At 36.7% G+C, this 21464-nt stretch overlaps 2 protein-coding genes across 3 annotated transcripts in view; one reads left to right on the plus strand and one right to left on the minus strand.

Annotated features, from left to right (window-relative positions):
- Positions 1-60: 60 nt before the first annotated feature.
- On the minus strand, positions 61-20933 carry LOC113073456 (unconventional myosin-XIX-like). Its single transcript, XM_026246359.1, has 23 exons — positions 20692-20933; positions 15084-15231; positions 14451-14599; positions 12867-12980; positions 12188-12314; positions 12004-12073; positions 11807-11909; positions 11572-11668; positions 11381-11457; positions 11142-11232; positions 10351-10516; positions 10072-10145; positions 9712-9947; positions 8264-8440; positions 7985-8125; positions 7654-7761; positions 7478-7548; positions 6493-6572; positions 5042-5199; positions 4792-4921; positions 2998-3083; positions 2079-2414; positions 61-1042 (listed from the first exon to the last, which is right to left on the minus strand). The coding sequence occupies exons 1-23, from the start codon at positions 20809-20811 to the stop codon at positions 926-928; spliced, it is 2976 nt and encodes a 991-aa protein (XP_026102144.1). The 5' UTR covers positions 20812-20933; the 3' UTR covers positions 61-925.
- Positions 20934-21010: 77 nt separating this feature from the next.
- Positions 21011-21464, plus strand: part of LOC113073465 (phosphatidylinositol-glycan biosynthesis class W protein-like) — a 2598-nt gene continuing 2144 nt past the window's right edge. Inside the window, exons 1-2 of one of the 2 annotated variants that reach the window (XM_026246372.1) lie at positions 21011-21120; positions 21211-21287. The gene's annotated coding sequence lies outside the window, so the exon portion shown is untranslated. Of the gene's footprint in view, positions 21288-21464 lie in introns of both variants that reach the window. The other variant, XM_026246367.1, reaches the window with a different exon arrangement.

Raw genomic sequence — 21464 nt, forward strand, 5'->3', positions numbered from 1 at the left:
TGAATTTTATAATTACTTTTCCAGACTATAGATTATGTAAAAAGAAATAAAAAACAGAACAAGTCTGTAATGATCTTTATTGTCATTAAAGTTTGACAAGTCTTGGATTGGTTAAAGTAGTACTGTGTGTTGTCACATGTTTTGCTGATTAACACCCTGAGAGTATAAATATACATAGATATAGACTGTTTATCATAAATGCAGTTTGCACATGCAATTCAGTGTTTCATAACCAAAAACTCACATTTAAAGAGAAATGTGTTGTGCTTTTGAGTGGTTGGTGTTTGAAAATACATTTCGGTCTAAAACAGCATAACACTACAGAACTACATATACATATGCAAATAGTATTTTAATACATTCAGTTTGCTTTGGTTAGAGCATCAACAGCAATGCAGAAACCACGGCTTACCTTAAAGTGCTTCAAGTCTTACATTGTACAATGAATAATTAATTATGAATTACTTCATCATTTTTATGAATACTATACTCTCTACAGTATCATTATAACTTACTAATATAATTGTTGCATCTCAGTGTTTTAAAGTCTGTTTTTTTAATCAGTTTGTGTACACTGATATTAATGGAAATCAAATGCAAGGTTTTGAATTACACGATTTGGTGTATTTAGCAGCATATTATAAATAACTTCAGACCAAAATCTAAAATCTCATCTACAAATATTTTCAAGTTGTGCAAGAGACCCAGTTTTAATCTTGACAGATCACTCTAGTATAAAATGAAAGCTCTGTTGTATAAAGTACTAGTTATTAAAAAAAACTAGTGTTTACTGATTGAACGCAGAGCAGAATTAAAAGGCACTTTTAAATACAACTAAACACTGAATTGCACTAACAGTAAGGCAGCTAAATGTTTCATATCACTTAATGTAGTGTATTCAAAGGTGCATTGATTGCATGAAATCTCAGGCCCTGTCCTCCAGCAGGATCTGGTTGAATCCGGTCACCAAGTCGGTCTTATTCACTGGGTGCATGTCAGCGTACAGCAGCGGAGATCTCTGGAGATGCATCTTAATGGAGCCCTGTCAAAAACACAGAGTTACATAACAGTTAAAGCAATATCTAAACATATACTTGCATCTCACATCAAAATCTGTCTGGGATATTAGTTAACTAAAACCATAAACATTTGTTTTAGTTTTGGTACATTTTTATTTGACACATTATTATACACTTTTTGTATTAAATCTGTATTTTGAGCTGTACTGCTTTGGAAACTAGCCCAAATAAAAACTGTTTAACATGAAGTACTAAAATAAGTAAACAAAAATGTATAAAAATTTTACAGACATTTAAAAACTAAACTAAAAATAGTTTTAATCCATTCATAAAGTAATAAAGATAATTTATATATTTATATATATATATATATATATATATATATATATATATATTGAAATGTTACGATGGCAAATAACTGAACTAAATTACAAAAGCACATTACAAAATTACCAAAAATAAAATACAATAGCATATATTACAGCTTACAAAATGTCATAATGCATGAAAAATAAATCCACATTAAAATGGAACAACCTGATCTACATCAGAGTGAAGATCTATTAAAATATTTTAAGTAATAAAGCTGAAACATTTTTTTTTTGTTGATGAAAACAAACTTAAATGTAAAGTTACAAAGAATAAAGTCTCAAATCCAAAGAGATATTCTTTATCAAAGTTAAGATTCAACCACACACCCCTAAAACGGCTCGTTTAAACACACCCCCACAGCTCTACGTCACTATGTGGAAATATTTGTGTGATGCCGCCCAAATGTTCACGCAAAGAAAGAAGCCGTGGTTTCAGTAACTCAGTGTTGAAGCAGTCATGTCAGAGAGATGTGTATCTAGGAGAAAGAAAAAGCACTTTGTTCTTCTGAAAATAGATGCATTTAGGAATCTTTAAGATTACTTACAACAGAACAGCAATGCATTTTATGGACGACTGTTTCGTGAACCTTGGAGAGGAAATATAATATAAATGCAGAGTGTTGCACATCGTGTGTGTGTGTGTGTGTGAGAGAGAGAGAGAGATACAGCTGTTTGAAGCATCTCTTACCCGCGGCTGAGCTCTGATAGACGCCACTCCCTGGTCAAACTGGTTGGTCTTTACTTTGTATTCACCGTTTCTGAATGGGATCTTCAGACACGCCATCATAGACTTGATCTGCTGGAAACCCGTGGCTGTCAGAGAGACGGTGACGCTGGGAGCAGAGGCCATGACCAGACCGATGGGCCATCCTCTGACCATCACAGGCTCCTGGATGCTGGAGAGCTGCACAGAGCCTCTCTCCTTCAGAAGAGGATCCAGCTTCGGCAACACACATGATGCTTCGTTCTCCATGAAATCCTCAGCATCATCCAGCTCTGCCTCAGCTAACGCATCCATCCACGCCTATAGAGGAGAAACACAGAGAGATAAGAAAACAGCACAAAACACATTTAACTGAAGCTAAATCTACACTTAAAGTCAGCATGAATCTGCGTTCAGAAACCATTTGAGTTCTGTAATGACAATAAAGATGATCAAATAAACACCGAAACTTAAAAGGTCTTCACAACAAAACAGCTAAATAAAAGTTCTGTTGAGCAAATCAAAACATAAATAGATTAATATTGTACAGTAATAACAATAATAATAGTACTTTAAGGAATATAAAAGAAGAAAGAAAATTTATCCATGTGTTAATTTTAAACAGTGTGCTACTCAAGGCTCATTACAAATCCATAAAAATTAAATAAAAAAAAAACTTGGAGAAATTTCTATTATAATGTACTTATCAAAGTAATAATAACAATAAAAGCAATATATGTGATTTTTTTTTAAGGAATATCACTATTTATCATCAAATATCTGTTCTGCAGCACTTTGTTTGGCAAAAAAAAAATATAGATATATATAGATATATATAGACAAAGTCTATCAAGTCCGGTCTGACTTCTTTATTAATCACAATAAAAATCAGCACAATGCTAACCCTCCAGCGCCTCCATCTGGTCTGGATGACTGATGCAGCTTTGTGCCATTTCCCAATCTCTCTTTTGACCAGCCAGGATCTCACACCTGTGATAAAGATGCACATAAAGACCGTTAAAAACACTACATACTGTACTAAATACTGTACAAATACTGGATTACATTGCATCCGCTAAATGATTAAAAGTAAAGAAACACAATGTTATTTATGGACTACTATAGCTCGACAATTAAATTTGCATTAAATCATAAAAACAGAATAATAGAGAAGAATTAAAACAGGCTGAATTTGGGGGAAAATAAAAATTCAGCACATTTCATAGGGCCTTCTTTACGGTTTAAAATTTTAATTTGTTATTAAATTGTTAAACTGTGAACTTCTTTGCCTTTTGGCTTTACTGATCTCAGTGAAGCAGCTATCTGGCTCGGGTGAGCTGCACCTGTTCTGTTCTGAGTTTAAGGGATAATCAGGAGGAAGTTGATCAGGTGACAGCGTCTAGACGCACAGCAGATGTCTGCTCCTTCAGCCAAGCACAGGTCAGAGAGTAATGCACAGTCACTGAGTCTATTCCTGAAGAATAACGGCCTCTCGCTTGTGCACTTTATCTCTAAGCGGTCTAAAAGTGTCCTACTAACCCAACCAGCTGATTCCCAGCTTTAATTCTGAAAGGTCTAGAACAAGGTTGTATGTCTTTAGGATTGTATTCTTAATCAAAATGAAACTGAAATTGCAAAATAGCTTAATGCAAGTATTAAACTGCAAAGGCTGTGATTAAATGCAATAAATGTATGCACTGCATGTTTCAGAGTGAGCTGTTCATGATCCGCTGGTGTTTCAGCATCTCAAGAGTGGCTCGGTTCACAGTAAATGCTGCTCCACATGAACATCTCTGCATCTGCTCTGAGTTTAACTCACTTTAACCAGCATTTAGGAATGCAACGTGTCAACTATCATCACAAAGTTGTAATAAGTGTTTTTCAACAAAAGAGAAGCTTTAAGGTCTCCATGCATTGTTCCGTCAAAATTAAAGGTTTAAGGTTTCAATGTTTTAATGTAATGGTTAAAATGATGAAATTAAGACAGCCACAATATTAGTATTGTAATAATACTGTTAAAATGCAAACATTTCATTTCATTTATTTATTCTCTTTTCATGGTAATGCAACACAAAATACCACAACAACAAACCAACAAACACACAAAAATACATTCCATGACAAGAAGAACAGGAGTAAGATGAAGAAAAAAAATCTTATAAACTCCTACCCCATTCTTATATTAAGAAAATTACAAATTAGATTTGTTTATCTAACATAAGATGTTTATCTAACACAAATAATAGATAAATACAATTCTTAAATTATTAATTTTTGTACATTTTTGTTATTTTTTTATTTTACAGTGAAATATTAATATAATGTTTTTTAGTATTTCTTCTAATTTATGTATTAGTTGTATTAGTAGTAGTTATAATACTAATAACTACAACAATAATTTATGATATTAATGATAATTAAATGATAATTAATGATGGCTATTTATTTACTTTTTAAATATCCATACTGATATATGATCAAAACATTTTGGTCAAATTGTGCAGCCCTACAAACAAGCAAATTTTTTAATCGCATATAATTTTCTTGCATAATTTTTTTTCTCCAAAAATCAATAAAACAAATTATATATAAAAAAAAAAAAAAATTAAAAATTAGATTTCCCCCCCAAATTGTGCAGCCCTATTTGTTATACAACCATACTACCTGTAATCACAAAATAAAGAAGTGAAATCCTAACCTGCTTGTAAGCGGGTGGCAGCCTGTCTCTTGAGGCTATGCTGACGGGTCTGGTGCCTGCGCCAGCAACACTGGATACAGAACGCCTTCTGTGAGCGCACCCTGTTCCTGTGCTCCTCCAGCATCTCCAACTGCACAACATATGATAAAATAACTACTGACATTAACATTACATCACATCTGACCGCTTGTGATTGCATCAGCCGAGACAGGGTAAACAGGGTGAAAGAGCTGCTGACTGCATGCTTTACCAGAGAGTGTGTGAGAAAGACTTTGGTCCTGCCACAGTGCAGCATGTTGATGTTGTCATCAGGGCTGAGGATGGAGTGTGTGGCACATCTCTTGAGGACCACATTAAGCACATCCTCTACTGCAGAACCCAGCACCGTCTGATTGCTCATCTCAGGGCCTGTGGGTGAAAGTGGAGCTTTAGAAATACACTTAATGATACTTCTATTGTGTTTCATGCCAAGACACTAGAGGTAAAACCATTGCTTTTCCATGCACTGGGCTAGTTTTAAAATGTGGGCTATTTAACTTCCATAACATGTCTTCTTTAAGACTACCTGAAAGAAAACATCCAAAATACACAATAAGGTACTTATTTTATAACACTTCATGTACTTGCGTCTTTGGATTTCCAATACAACATAAATCTTTAAAGGCCGTGAGATCCACTTCAGCAGCAATTGCATACAACAAACTTAATGTTTTTTTCCCCTTATTATATTCTGAAGGTTTTGTTTGTTCATATATCATTCACCTGGTTTACATAACAGCTTATTCATAAAAACCAAGTATTCTTTTTTGACTGTTGACAGTATTTTCTGACGTATGGAGTGATGCATTTATTTATATTTAACTCAATAATGCCTCATTTGCATATTAAACAATTTCAGAAAACTTATAATACAGACAAATGTCATAATGCACTGTTATTAATCAACAGGGGAAGTATAATGACATTTATTAGTTAAAAACTTCACCTGCTGTGTCTTGCCTTAATGCAACTGAAATCAAGCTCTTTAGTGTCATCTCATAGCTGCAACATGTTCAATTAAAAGTTTGCTTTGACTCTTCGAGGTGTTAAAGCAGACATGGTCACTCCTGTTCCCATGAATACACTATCCTGGAGATTTTTTACTTCAAATCCTGCCCTAACTCACACCTGTAATTTTCTAAATACCTAGCTTAGTTGGTTTAGGTGTATTTGATTACAGCTAGACTCTGCGGGAACGCAGATCTTCAGGAAACCGACTGAGCTTTCTTGGTTTATCGGAGATTTAAAACAGATTTTGACTTGCTTTAAACAAGCTAATGTGCACATCTAAGAAATGGTTATCTGTACCAAATCCCACAAGCCCTTACGAGAAACCACATGCAAAAAAAAAAAAAAAAATACTACTTGTTTATTTCTAAACATTAGTCATATTAAGCCAAGATTTAAATAACATGCAGAAAAGGGAAATCATGAAGAGAGAAAAAAAAAGAAAAGGCAAGCAAACGCTTCACTGCATGCAAAATATCCACTAAATAAGCATGCAGTAATTCACCTGAGGAATTCTGATTCACATTTTCTAAGCAATGCGTTTGTAAAAGAAGATAGGAAGAAATGAGAGAAAAATACTGAAAGAACAAGACAAGAATTTAGGAATTGAAAAGGAGAATAAAACACTTAATGTTCACTTAATGATCTACATACTGTACATTTGGTTGATTTGTGCAGTTAGTCTGGTGTTTGTGATCAGCCCGTATCTTTGGAGGAAACTGCCATATGGGATCCTGTACAAAAAAATAAATTATAATAATTTAGTTTTGATTCTAAAAGGAATTCTGTAATAACGTCTCTAAACGTGAGGCGATATGGAAGTTCTGGCCAGTAGTATTCCCTCTGAAATTAGAGATGCATTGATTGACCGGCAGTTGGTCAGTCTCACGTTTTTCTGATTTTGAGCAAGACCATGTTGTTGCCAGTGGCGCAGGCAATGAGATCAGTCACGCTCTTTTCCGTGTGTACATTTTTTTTTTAAAATAACTAGGAAGCACTGAATCCTGGCCACCCAAAAATGTTCACGCAAGAATAATTCAGATTTTTTATTGCACTGATAATGTATTGATGTGAGTAAGAGCGAGGCTTGCACAGAGCGGTATGTATCATCACGAGCCGCAGGTTTTCATTTGGTTTTATGTTTTTTTTTTTTTTTTTTATTGTACGTTTAGCTGTGATTCCCATCCACTTACATTATAAGACTGATAGACTGCAACGGCTTGTGTTAAAAATCTCAGTTTGTGTTCTACTGAAGAAACAAAGTCACGATCATCTTTGATGCCCTGGGGGTAAGCAGATAAACATCAAATTTTCATTTTTGGGTGAACTATCCCTTTAATGGTAATAATAACATCAGGTTAGGAAAAATAATTTTTAATCAGTGAAAAATGACGTCTGTTTTGTTATATAAAGCTACGCATTTTCAGTTAATTGTATTTCTACCTCAGTCACAGAGCACTTTATTTTGAGAGTGAGAGAACATCCTACAATTCACAGAAAACCAGAATTAGCAAAAATCTGTTACACTTACAAAAAAAATAGAAGCGGCCAAGAGAATCCCAATCATCTCTATTTTGAATAAAATTATATGTTGTAAAATTAAGTGTATTAAATGTTAAATGAAGAGATTGAGTGTTACCTGATGGGAAATCCTGCTGCGCTGATGTTTATGGTCTCCACTATCCCACAGGCCTCAAGCTGAGCGATAACCTGAACATAAACCAAACCGAGACTCACTAACCAGTTAAACTATAAACCCAGTCTGTGAACAATAAACCTCAAGGAAACCCCAAGTGAAGATCTGTTTTTTCCTACCTCTTCCCTTTTGAAGGTGAGCGGTCTGCAGTCGGGGTTGGGTTTGATGCAGCGTGTGTAGTGTGGTGTGGTGCTGTGTAAAATCTTCATCAGGCTTTCAAGAGAGTTCTGCATATTCACAGAAAGACAATCAAATGATCATTATAAACACAGATTCAGCTCAATCTAAAAATGAGTGTGTGTCTCTTTTAAAATTGGGGAGACAACTGGGTCAACAAAATGATCTAAATGTGAATCATATTGATTAACAGCTAATGCAAAATCATACATAAAAACACCTTGACATTTATCAGAAGACAAAATGCAATGTTATAACATCTTTATTCTTTACCCTAAATTTAGAGACGACAGTGACCACTTTACTGTGTCTTCGCAAACCCTCACTCTCACGGTCACCATCAGCAAAAAGACTGTGCAGCAATGAATCCTGGGAATTCTGCAGGAGACTGATGAGCTCAGGGGGAACTGGATCCTGCAGAACAAATAGACATTCACTCAATATTATGCATTCACTCCAAAGCATCAAAACACTTTATAAACATATTAATAAGAAATTTCAGCTTAGACAAGCTACATAGTTCATGCACGCAAATATTTATATAGTTTGCACCTTGTTCTTCTCCATCATGCCCTCGATCTGGTAGCTGACTTTGCCTGCGTAATGGGCCACAGTGAAATGGGGCTGTTTGCTGAATTTGTCCCAGCTGATGCTGGCGTTATCTGACAGCTCCTTCTGCAGACGCACACAAAACTGCTTCGCATCCGATGCTCTGTTCAGACGACACTCCTGGACAACAGACAGACAGAATTAGAGAAACAGAAAGAACGAACTCATTAGTGCTATTAAAAAAGCTATTTCACTATGTATAATGGACATAAAGCTATAAATAAGGCGATTCTTAAAAATATTTTGGTTTGCAGTAACAAAGAAAAAAAAAAAAAAAAAGTAAAACTTTGGTGATGGTGATTACGTAGGTATGAATTTAAACAAATTAGCATATTGTGACATCACTGATTGGGTCTTCAACCCGTGCCTTCGGGAGCATCATTGCAAACCTCATTTTGATGCAGGCTATATAGAACACAAACAAATTGAAATCTTTGTCAAAAACGTGTTTATTGCATTAATTTCAGGTGCATTCATTTAAAGAAAAAGAATTAGGTAGTGTTATACTGTTTTACTTGCATTCACCGCTAGGTATCAATGCAACCTACAAATGAGCGACCGTTTACTTTGCTTTCTTGGGTTGTCACTTTTGTGAAAAAAAATCCTGTTTGATTTGAGAGACAAGTGTTCATTGAATCGATTGTAACATTGATTTTGCATGTCTAAATATGTTTTATATGGCAAATAACACCAAATATAGGTAAATCCACGGACAACAGGTAGGAGGAATGTAAAGATTCAATATATATTTAAAAAAAACACATATGTAGACGATTCTAGCCCGAATCTGTATCTGTATGCATGAGACTGTCTGAATATCGGCAGAATTCACATTTCTGTTGTAAAAAGAGAAATACTGTGCATTAGTATTATTTGCTGTTGCTGTTATGCGTGTGTGTGTCCGAAGCTGCAGTTGCTGTGTGACGCGTTTTCCCAAAAAAAAAAAAAAAAAAAAAAAAAAAAAAAACGGATGTGCTCCAAGAGAAGGTCGTTAAAATAAATTTCCTATTTTCGTTTCCGAAACATGTGTTGCTTGATCCAATCGATTCGTGCAATAGATTTTCGAACAAAGTGACAGACAGTGTCGGTCACGGGTTTAGACTAGACGGGAGAAGGGATGGGAAAAGATCTGGGCAGTTTTTCCAGAACTTCGTGCCAAGTTAAAGCGGTGTCGAGCTGTTTTAATGAATTTTTAGATGCATTATGGTGCCCGAATCCGTATGACTTTGAACAGTGACCGTGAACATTGTGTTGCAATTACAAATAGAATACAATCCAAAAGAAATTTAAAGATGCCTTGAAAGACAAAGCCATTTTCTTCATGCAAAAATCCTGCATAATGATTATATTTATGTGTATCTTTTTTTGAGATGAAGGAGTGTAAGCAGAACCTCATTGAGCAGGGAGAAAATACTGGAGGGACTGCCTTCAATCAGGTCCAGGCAGCCCTGGTTGTCTTGGTATCGTATGAAAGACCACTGCAGCCCCTCTGTCACATACTCCTCCTGCTGGGCTTTCAGGTAATGAGCCACAAAGTGCTGCTGCAGCTTCTCGTTAGCGTAATTAATACACAACTGCTCCAGATTGTTCAGGAGGAAGCATTCGAAACCGTACACATCCAGCAAACCTGTAGAAGACACACGTCAAAGATTAAATGGGTTTTCATTCCTTTCAGAAAACCAGATAAAATATCTCTTTCTGACTGGAAAGTAACATATTTAAAATAAAAAGTGAATAATTAGAACATTTACCAATGAAGTTGCACCACATGGAACTGTCTGCACACATACTGTTGTTTATGAATCTGACTAACCATTCAAACAGCCTGTAAATAAACAAAAAACAAAAAAAGATTTTGTTCATCTGCTCCAGCACTCACTGTCAGTATATTGGAAAGTATAAATAATGCTAAATTCTACATGCTGCATTATATAGAAATGTAGCGTGTACAGTAGAGTGTGTTTTGTGCCCAAGACTTGCTCTTTCAGAGTAGCATCTTCGTAAGATATGACATCGTTTATGCGACTCACCGTGCATAAATTGCTTTAGCAAGACAGTCTCTGCGGACGCCGCACTCCGACTGAGAGCAAGGTTTGAGGACGTTCTGTTTTCCAGCGTGCAGAGTTCTCACGGTCAGACACGACTCCAGTTCGTCTAATGGTACATGCAGCAGGTCAGCGGTTTTCTGAAGGAAACCTGCACACAGCATTGAGAGAGAAGTAATCAACACATGGCACTAGATACAGATACAGTATCCGTCACATATCCAGCACGTCCTTGGGGGGAATATTTATTAATGTCTTTGGCCTCTGTGCATAACAGATACTGATTTAAATGCACGTATTCCGCAAGGATGCATTAAATTGAAAAGGTGACAGTCAACACATTAAATGTTACAAAAGATTTATATTGAAAATACATGATTTTGAATGATCTATTCATCAAAGATACAAAAAAGTAACAGTTTCCAGAAAAACAATGGAGTAGCACAACTGTTTTCAATATTGATAATAATCAGAAATGTTTCTTGAGCAGTAAATCTGTATGTTATCATGTTTTCAGAAGATCGTGTGACACTGAAGACTGGAGTAATGGTGCTTTTATCACAGGAATAAACTACACTTTATTTTAAATTGCAATTTGCAATGTGTCACCGGAAAATACTAGTGAGACAAGAGGAATGTGATGGGTACACGTCAGACATCAACTTGCATTATCCATAAAAGTACTTTGCCTCATCATGTCTGGAATATGCATCTTGCCTTATTCACTGTCATAATTTAGCTTTTTATATAAATAATACAGCTGAAACACATCACACCTTTGGAGCGTTCATCAAGATCACACGTCTGAGCCTCTTCTGATGCAGGACTGAAGTCCACGTTCCCCAGCTGCAAAAGACCTGCAAGGATCTTTGCAGAAACACAACAATCATTTCATTTTAACAAATAAACAGTATATTTATTTCTACAATCTGCCTCATCAACAAAGCAGTTTAAAGTCATTTAGAAAGTGCAATCTTCACTGAGGTTTTGATATAATTTTACACTTATCACTTACTCTGAAAATCTGTGTGCGTTTACTCTCATCAATGCCAAGGTTGATCATGGCTTCCACAGTCTCTTGCAAACAGTCTTCTGCTCAGACACAAAAAAACAAACAGAATGCAAGATGTCAAATCACAACACAGTGCCTTCTCAGATTCCTCCTTTCATGCTTTAAAAGTCAAATTCTTGAAGTGCAATACTTGCCTTCTAAGGTTTTCTCAGCATGTGGCAACCAAGCAAAGTCTTGTTCCAAAGGCAGCATCCATTCAAGTCTCTGTTTCTCTGTGGCTCCTTTCATCATCTTCAAATCAAAGCGATTATAAACAACCAACATTCATTCAAATGAAACTATTCAACAGCCTGAAACCCTTGAAAGAGTTTAGATAAATCTACATAGATACAGCGTGATAACTGATAGTATTACTGTCTCTTATTTCACCTGGTAAAATATGTGAAAATTTCTCTCATTTGGAGTTTGGAAAGCCACTCTGGTTTTCTCCAAGAGATACGTCTGCACTGAAGCCCCAACCAGCAGCTGAGAGCTGCATTATAAACAACAACAACAACAACTGATGTTTACACCAATCACAAGATGTTTCAGGTTCATGTGTGAAACAGAGAGAAAGCAAAACTGACCCATTGAGCTGAAGCTGAATGTATTTTCCAAAGCGACTGCTGTTACTATTGCGTAATGTGCAGGCATTGCCTGGGGAAGAAAGGAAAAGGAAAATAAAAACTTTTAGAAAGAGTGTAATGAAGATGAGTGTAACTTCAGAGAGAAAATGAGCCTAAAACATCATCCGCTCTCTGTCTTTCTCACCAAATGCCTCCATGAGCGGGTTGGAGCCCAGTACTCGTCTTTCGATCTTCTCTACGGTGTCCTGGCACTTCTGAGAAGAGGCCGCCACAGTGGCATAATACTTCATCAGACAGCGTGACGTCCACGTCTGAGGAGATATTTTATAAAAGGAGATGTGGTCTAAATCATGGAGCAGTCTTAAACTTAGTATGTATTTGGAATATTGAGCTTGAAAGATCATTTAAAGACGGTAAATAATGAGAAATCATAATTTTATTCTTTATTTTTTCATTAAGAGACTTTAGAACTTCAGAACTCAGAAACAGTCTTAAAAAAGTGCTATAAAAACACTTTCTTAATGTGTAACGTTAAAGGGGTGGTTGATTATGATTTCACTTTTTTAACTTTAGTTAGTGTGTAATGTTGCTGATAGAGCATAAACAACGTCTGCAAAGTTAAGACACTCAAAAGTTCAATGCAAAGGGAGATTTTTTCTTTTAAATGGGTCATCGGATGCAAATTGTCCACAAGTTGATATGATTCTTTAGGGTCTAAAAGAAAAGTCTGTAACTTAGTTTAGTTAAGATTCCTCAATGGTAGTGTAAAACAACACCATGTTTACCCCGTCAAAAACAGCAATTTCAGAGCAAGCTGTTTTCTTGCATGAGTAGAATATTAGTTAATTAGGAACATCACTTACCTTCCCAGCTCCGCTCTCTCCAGAGACGACCAGCGATTGGTTTATAGGCTCCACCTGACCTTGCACGTTCCTATAAGCCTCTTCTGCTACGATGAAGATGTGTGGCTTAAACTCCTGTGTACAAAGAGATGCTTTAACATTGTTTTCAGTATAACAGTGTTTTCTGTAAATCAGGTAGAGATGGCTGATGCCTCAGTGCATTTAATATAACCTGCCTTTACCTGTCTCTGAAAGGTTAGTCAATATTATTTAGAGCGGCCTCAGTTGTTTTGTTTTTTTTTTCTACTTCCTGATTTGCAATTTTTTCAATAACATCCTCTGACGTCAAAATAAACATGTAGAGCAAAGCACTGTCTAAGTTACTGGCCCACAATTTGAAAAGTTCAAACCTCATAATTAAAAAATAGCTTGCATTTTACCTAATTTAATTATTGTGGAAATTGATGCACAAGATGCAACAAAAAAATACACAGATTGTTTGGTGCAAATGAAAGTAAAAAAATTAAAGACTAAGTAACTGTTGATTTAATGTCAGTGAACCTACTGAACAAAGCAGGTGTGCAAACATTGTTTTGACACTGTCCTCTACTATGGCAAAAGGCAAATGGACAGCTAAACATCTGTTATGCATCAACAGCATTTGAAAGAGAGAAACACGTCTGTCATTTCAAAAGACAACATATAAAACCCATACGACTAGGAGTGGATGATATGACCAAAACATTCACGGTACAAGTCATTTTATATCACATTAATGGTAGATAATCACAGTATAGTAATTTAAATAGTTATAGTTATTTTTGCATTATTCAACAAAAATGAAACCAAGAAATATTTAATGTATTACCTACATTGTCATCAGTAATGCCTCTTTGATTCGTTTGATGATAATCAAGTAAACTAAATACTTCAGGCTGGTTTAGTCGGTTTCTGGTGACTAAATTTTAAAACATAACCAAACCAGTTGACATATTTTTACCAATGCACTGAATTAAGTATCACACTACTAATATAACCATAAAAACTTATAGCATTTATGTCTTCCGCACTAAAGTATTTGTAACTTCCATATTTTGATGTTAGAGGTGTACTGACTACTATGAAGTTTTGTATCCGACTACTCTAAAAGCAAGAAACCCCCAAAACAAAAACAAAAAACCTTGTGCGTGCGTATATATAATAGCCTACATTTGTAAGCCAATTAGACATTACACAGTTTCACAAAGCTTTTCTGTTCCCTCGCACACCTTGCTCGTCTTTCGCGTGGTCACATTTGAGCTCGCCACAACTGACACGAAGAAAACTCATGTGAGGCATGAGGAAAAAATGTTGTTTACGTTCTGAAACACTTTAAAAGAAAAATAATTTTAATTGTTTTACTTTAACTTCTTATTTCAAGTGTTGTAAATGTAACAATGGGAATTTGATAGTAACATAAAATGATGATAATTTGAATGATAATCAAGGTTTTTTTTTTTTTCTGTCGTGTAATCGACTATTGTTTTCAGTGTCGAATAGTAGGAGCTGTACCGGTTAGTCGATAAGACCCACACATCCCTAGTACTGATAGACTTGTGTATTCACCTGAGGTTGAGGGGCGGAGTGATATTCCTTCATCACATCCAGAGAGTACAGGTGAGGGACGGGCTGGAAGGGGTTGAGGGCGACCAGCGTGCAGCCAGCATGTGTGTAGAAAACCTTTGCACTGTACCTGGCCTGCAGACATTTCAGCACTGCCAAACACAAAACTACACAGCTGTAACAGACTGTAACTGACACAACAGGACATACAGGACTGGTATGGAGGCTCGTTTCTGCCACAGGATAAAAATATAAAAGAGGTAATTGTGTCTTCGCACAATTCTGACTTATTTTTTTTCTTTCTTGCAATTCTGAGAAATATTAACTCACGATTCTGAGAAAGAAAAGATTTAATTGCATAATTTTAACTAGTGTGAAATAAAAGTTGCATTTTGTATGTGATATGAAGGTCAATATTATGAATCAGAATTCAAGCTCCAGTCTAGAATTTCACATGCTAGAATTAAAATCAGGCATCAGATTACTGTAATGAGGAAGATTATCATATTATCTGAATTGGGGAAGAAGAAGAAAATCTTGACACTATTTACTTTCAATAAACATCATAAGGCCAATGCTGATAAATGATCAATATAATTGCTGACATAAATCACACAAGCCTGTTGCACACTGTACCTGTAGAAGGTGTAACCGGGTTGACTTTAGTGAGGTCGTCATACGTGTGAAGTTCTGCTTCATTGATGAGGAAATCTCGGATGTCCTCTTCCAGTGAGTCAATTACAGATTTCCTGAAATCCTGGGCTCTGTCTTTCACTCCATTTATCTGCATGATGCAATTAATAAAGACCATGGTATAATAAAGAATATGTTCCACACTTACTCTACTGATCATGCAACAATCCAATTCAGAAAAGTATATTACAAGCCCTAATGGCGTTCTACACAATCATATTTATTACATTCCATTGACAAACCAGTTCGGTGATAATCAGAAATGCAAAGTTTTCCTTTTCAGCGTTTTCAGAGTCCTTCATCCACAATATTGCTTTCATCAGTTAAAAAAAGTCAACTTGTCTGAATCAAGAGAGAAATATACACACTTGCACAGATCTGAGAGGACAACAGAAGGTGGACTTTTACACTGAAGAAAGTGTTATTATGGGTTATGGATAAGGCTGTGCAAAAAATCGAATGCGATTTTCATATCCAGCATGTGCGTTCAGATCAGGGTTGCCAGGTTTTTAAAACAAAACTGCACAATTGCTTCTCAAAATTAGTCCAATCGCGTTTCATTCCAGGTTATAACCATAGACTGTATAAAAACATGGACGTAGTGTCCGTGACGTCACCCGTAGACTCCTGAAGTGTGTTTTTGAAGCCTAAAGTGTGCAGAGCGGGCCGTCGCCATTTTGGCACCGCACGAATCTACCGGACAACCAAAAATGGGCAAAAAGGCGGGAGCTAGTTGCTGAAGCCACGCCCACCTAGCGCAACGGCTGTGTCAACAGCTGCAATCCCCCTGTCACTCAAGTAGCTACGCCCTTAATTATGCAGAACTTTAAGTCTTAATATAATTTAAACGGATGAGTTATAAAAAAATTCACCCCCTCACAGTTGTCATGAAGGGCAGAATTAGCTATTTAGACCAAAATCATTTTTTGCACCAGGCTGTAAACATGTTTTTTCCTGCTGTAAAGTTAACATGGGGAGTCTATGGGACTGACTACATTCTGCAGTCAGCCTCAAGCGGCCAGTCGATGAATTCAGTTTTAGTCACTTCCTTATTGGCCTCACGAGAGAAAGCGGGAGGTTGGTGCTCGGTTATAACATACACGGTTTTTGGCAGGTTCTCTTGGTAAAATTCGCATTATTGGGGCTAAATTAGGGGTGTGACGGTTAGTATATAACCGTGAGACCGCCAAAACCGTGTCATTAAAATATTTTTTACAAACATTTTTTATCAAAAATTATTTTCATTTTTTAGATAGGATCATAAGATGCGCAATATATCGCGAGACATGGTTTTTACCACTTAATGAAGTTTTGTAAATCGTCAGACATGATATTTACCACTTCATAAAATTTTGCTTTGTAGAAAACCTTTCTTAAAAACGAATTTCGTTTTGTACAAATTTTATCTTAATTTTAATAAATGTTTCATCAACCAATTGCATGTATTTTAATAAATAAAAAGCAAATAAAGCAGACAATGATAACCGTGACATGGAAGCACCAGCGCGCCGCGTTCACTTGCACTGCACTGTGACCTAGAGCACATCTCATCGTAAATGAAACTCAGCGTAGGCCTATGCCTCATACTTTAGCATTAAATATCTTTGCTGCATCCTTTCTGGAACAGACAATGGCTTTTTTTTTTTTTTTTGCGGCTCGCATCAGCAAAGCATTGCATCGCCTTAGACCGCAAAACAAGCAGCGGATGGCGGGCGGGTGCGGCTTTGAAATTTGCTCTATGATTTCCATGAAGCAAAAAACGAGGACGGAATCTCGAAATCCAGTCATGAAAATGAAACTTGCATTTTAATATGGACAGTCATGGAATTTGCCAAAGTTAGCATAAAATAATCAAATCAAATCTCCATATGGACCAGTATCTGTAAATGTTAAGCCGCAAAAGTTGTTTAAAATATAAATCCGTGTTCTGCGCGTCTCTGTGTGAATTAATGAATGGCAGAGACGTGCAGGTTTGTTTACTACATAGACTGAAGCGCATGAAGCTTGCATTAATTTCAGCATCTGAGCTTCAGAGTTCTCTCTCCTTCAAGCGATCTGAATTTTTCAGCTCATCTCAATGGACACACAGCGCACCTGTATTTGACACTCTGTAAACTCTTTGTGAATGCGCATGACTCACCGTCACTTTACTGATAGCGCTGTTTCTCAAACATGCAAAGAGAGAGAGAGAGCGAGAGTCTTACCACGCTTAAACAACACGCTATATGTAAACTATTCTTTGTTGTCTTCTCCTGTCAAAATAATGGATTAAATTTAGAAATATTCATATTCATTTTCGAACAAGCAGAAGACATACCAGTTTCTCCGGTAGTGGGCGGAGCTAATGGGCAAATGGCAATGCCTTTTTTTTGCGGCTCGCATCAGCAAAGCATTGCATCGCCATAGACCCCAAAACAATCAGCGGATGGCGGGCGGGTGCGGCTTTGAAATTTGCTCAAAAAACGCTGGCGCGGTTGATGAGTTTTGTGACAGATCTCCTTAATAAACGGAGGTCTGAAATCTCTGCCCCTTTACCGATCAGAGCGCGCGCTGACACCGCCCCCCCCCCCCCCCCCCCCCCCCCGACGGTTATGTTATGAACCGTCACATTTGACTCACGTCATAACCGTCATCACCAATTCTGAAACCGGCACACCCCTAGGCTAAATATCACGTTATTGGGATTGTGGTCACTTTGACCCACACACATGAAAAACTACCGCAGACTTGGCAACACTTTTGGCATTTACTACACACTAGGGCTGCACGATGTGTCGTTTAAGCATCGATATCATGATGTACAAATCCACTATAGTCACATCGCAGGATGTGCAATGTAGGCTGTCGTAGTTGATCCGTTATTCATTAACCGTACAGGCCAGCTGCTCCCCCAGCCGTTCACCTTCACCGTCTTCAAACAAAAAGAGCGCTGTCTTGCTCTCTCTCCCTCGCGCATATTAATCAAAATCAATTGACACAATGGTGTCTGAAAAAAAAACTATCCAGTGAAGAAATGTTTTCTGTGTTGTCAAAACTTGTGCGATATCCTAAACTGCACAGATAATTACACAACGCGTGCCGTACACGTCTGATTCGCGAACTAATGATTCATTTGAACCGATTCAATTTAATGAATGGTTTAAACAACTGACCTGTCCAACACTGAACTCATGAGACGTCTGAATTGGTGTATATATATATATAAAAAAAAACTAACACTTTACAAAAATTTTCTATTTATTATACTATTTAAGAATTTGAGAATGTAAGTGTGCTCACCCCATTATATTTGTAAGAAAAAATTTGATTAAATTTCATATCGCAATATATATTGCAGAAAAATGTAATTTTTTCCTAATATCATGCAGCCCTACTACACATTGTGAGTGACAGTGACATACAGCCAAGTATAGTGACCCATACTCGGAATTCGTGCTCTGCGTTTAACCCATCCAAAGTGCACACACACACACAGTAGTGAACACACACACACTGTGAACACCCACCCAGAGCAGTGTACAATTCCTGCCAGCCTGAGACTCAAACTCACAACCCTTGGATTGCAAGTCCAACACTCTAACCGTTAGGCCAAAACTTCCCCCTTGTTCACTGACAATATACAAAATCGCAGGTAAATCATTGTCGATTTTGCCTCAGTTATGGACTCATATTTTAGCAGGAAGCAACGGTTTGAAGTTAAATAAAATATTGGTGATTTGTTTCTTAACACATGCAGCTTTTTATTTCACAAGATGTTAACTGATGGACTGGAGCGGTGTGGATTACAGTGGTGTTTTTATCAGCTGTTTGGACTTTGTGCACATTCTGACAGCACCTATTCACTGCAGAGGGTCCCATTGGTGAGCAAGTGATGCCTACATTTTTCCAAATCTGTTCCCATGATAAAACAAACTCATCTACATCTTGGATGGCCTGAGGATGCTTAAATGGCTATATGCAACTATATGTTAATCAAAAAGTGCACAATATCACCATTAAACTTATGCCAGATGTGTTTATCAAAAGAAAGAGCCTTTTAAATGCATCAAGCCAGTACATTTGCTTGTCATATTTCCGGCATCTTTGGTTGGCACCTTGAGTTTTGACTAATTGCATGTACTATTCCTCATTTGAAAGACAAAGCAAAAGTTCCTAAATGAGCAACAACAGAGTAAGAACATTTCCTAAAAATAATATGCCTGTACTTCGCTTTATGAAGCTCAGGTGAGGCATTGCACGTCCTTCCTGTGATGCTGCTGTGAATCCATATGGTCTGATGACAGCATGTGTTGACAGCGTGTGTCAGGACATGCTGAACACAAGCTAATCATACACTGTCTGCTGGACAGACCCGCTCCTAATCCAATAACACAGGTGCACCACAACAAGACTAAGTTAAGAGGAATCTGAACTGACTGGTGAACATCTTAAAACAAATGGTAAGATAGACCTTGGCTAGTGCAGGGATTCGTAAAATTTGTAATTTGTTCATTAGTCCCTCTAACTCTTTAGTATTCTAACTGCAAGAAAGAATGAAAAAAACTTGACCCTCTAACACTTGCACTCTCTATTCTATTTCTATTCGTACTACTTGTATTCTTTAAGAAAGGGAGAGAGAGAGAGACTAGCATTCTGTATTTAAACACACAAAAAAAGCATCTGCTAAATGACTAAATGTAAATTCCCATAGAACTGATCCTATTAAATCTGTAGGGAACTTTCTTTCTGACACCAACACTTGAGTCAATGCATGAATCATGATGGCCCAGAAAAAAATTATATTAAGACCTGCAGCATGAGAAACAAACCAATTGCATTATTCACACTTATTGGTAAAACAAAACTTAATAACTGGGTAAATGCTGCAAAAAAATTGTCACCACGGACAATATCATTTGTATTCATTTACACTAAAATAGGTTGGATTGATGTCAAATAACCTTGTTATGATAAAAAAAAAAGGGCTCGCCTGTAATAAAAAAAAAGGGCTCGCCTGTAATAAGTGTTCAGGTGGTTGTTCTGCGCATGCTCAGATTAGTCTAACCTGAGTGCGGAATAATCCAAGTATCTGCGTATGTTCTTCAGACTGACTGCACCGTTTCTTAATCCGCTAATGACAACACGAGACACGTCAATGAAAATGCAAATGAGGGAGCACCGGAAAAACAAGCCAGTTCAAATGAGTGATTAGAAATAATCACAGTAAATCACTTCATTAACGGTCTTTAGTCCCTAGTCAGCAAGCATGTTTAATTACTTCCCAACAAATAAAATATTTAGGGTGGTTATAAAATGGGAGCCATTTAAAATTCAGATTGTAATTTACGTTAATTCTGAAGGTGAAGTGTATTGTATTTCTTAAAACAATAAACTAGTAAGTTAAATACCAGCATGATGTTTGATGATGACCAACATTATGATTGTAATGTTTTTATTTTATTTTAGGAAGTCTTTTTTTTTTTTTGTAGGTAATACATTTTTAATTTCAAAATGAGGTAAAACGTGTCAAATTAGCAGTTAATAAAAAAAAATAAAAGTTAGCGTAATTTACCTTTTCCTTCTGTCGGTTTGGTCTTCCAGTCTTTTCCAAACTCCTTGATGTCCCGTCAGAACTGTTAACGGTCGAAACTTCTTTATTTTTGAATAAAATCTTCTGTTTGACATTCGCCATAGCTGTAAACTTTAAGAAGACACGTCTCGCAGTATTTACTGTATTATATCGCTGCCATTAGGCTGATATTTCTGAGTTATTTTTTTTTCAGCCTCACTAAAGGACAAAACTCTCAACCACGCTCGCTCTTGCGCCGGTAGCTTCTGTTCTGACACGCGCGCGGTAACGTCACACATTTTAGACGCAATGATTAGGCCCCGCCCATGCAATGACGTTTGTCTGAAAGTCACGCCCAACGCGGAAAAGAACCGTCCCATACTGAATGTGGCTGCACTTTGTGAGGATTATGACGGAAAGAATGAACGATCTGTAAGACGAATGTTTATTTGTACTATTTAATAAAAAGTAAGGGTATATTGGAATCCATATTTAGTGTCCTAAACCGGTTTATCGTGACAGGCAACTGCTGTAATGTTGGTCTCTGCAGTTTAGTCCTAACCTGATTTATCTTATGTCCACACATCACAAGGGAACAGGTTGGTTACATTTCCTTATGCATACCATAAATAGTTTCATTGAGTGTGTTTCTTGATTTAATTTCTTTCATGTCTGGAATTGTTTGAACATTTTGAGATCAAAACCACCACTGAATCCTCATGGAAGATTTTAGGTGATTGGTTTTATTTTGTCATTGTGAGATGTGTGTGTGTGTG

The sequence above is a fragment of the Carassius auratus genome, chromosome 5 (genome assembly GCF_003368295.1).
Source record: "Carassius auratus strain Wakin chromosome 5, ASM336829v1, whole genome shotgun sequence".
NCBI lineage: Eukaryota > Metazoa > Chordata > Actinopteri > Cypriniformes > Cyprinidae > Carassius > Carassius auratus.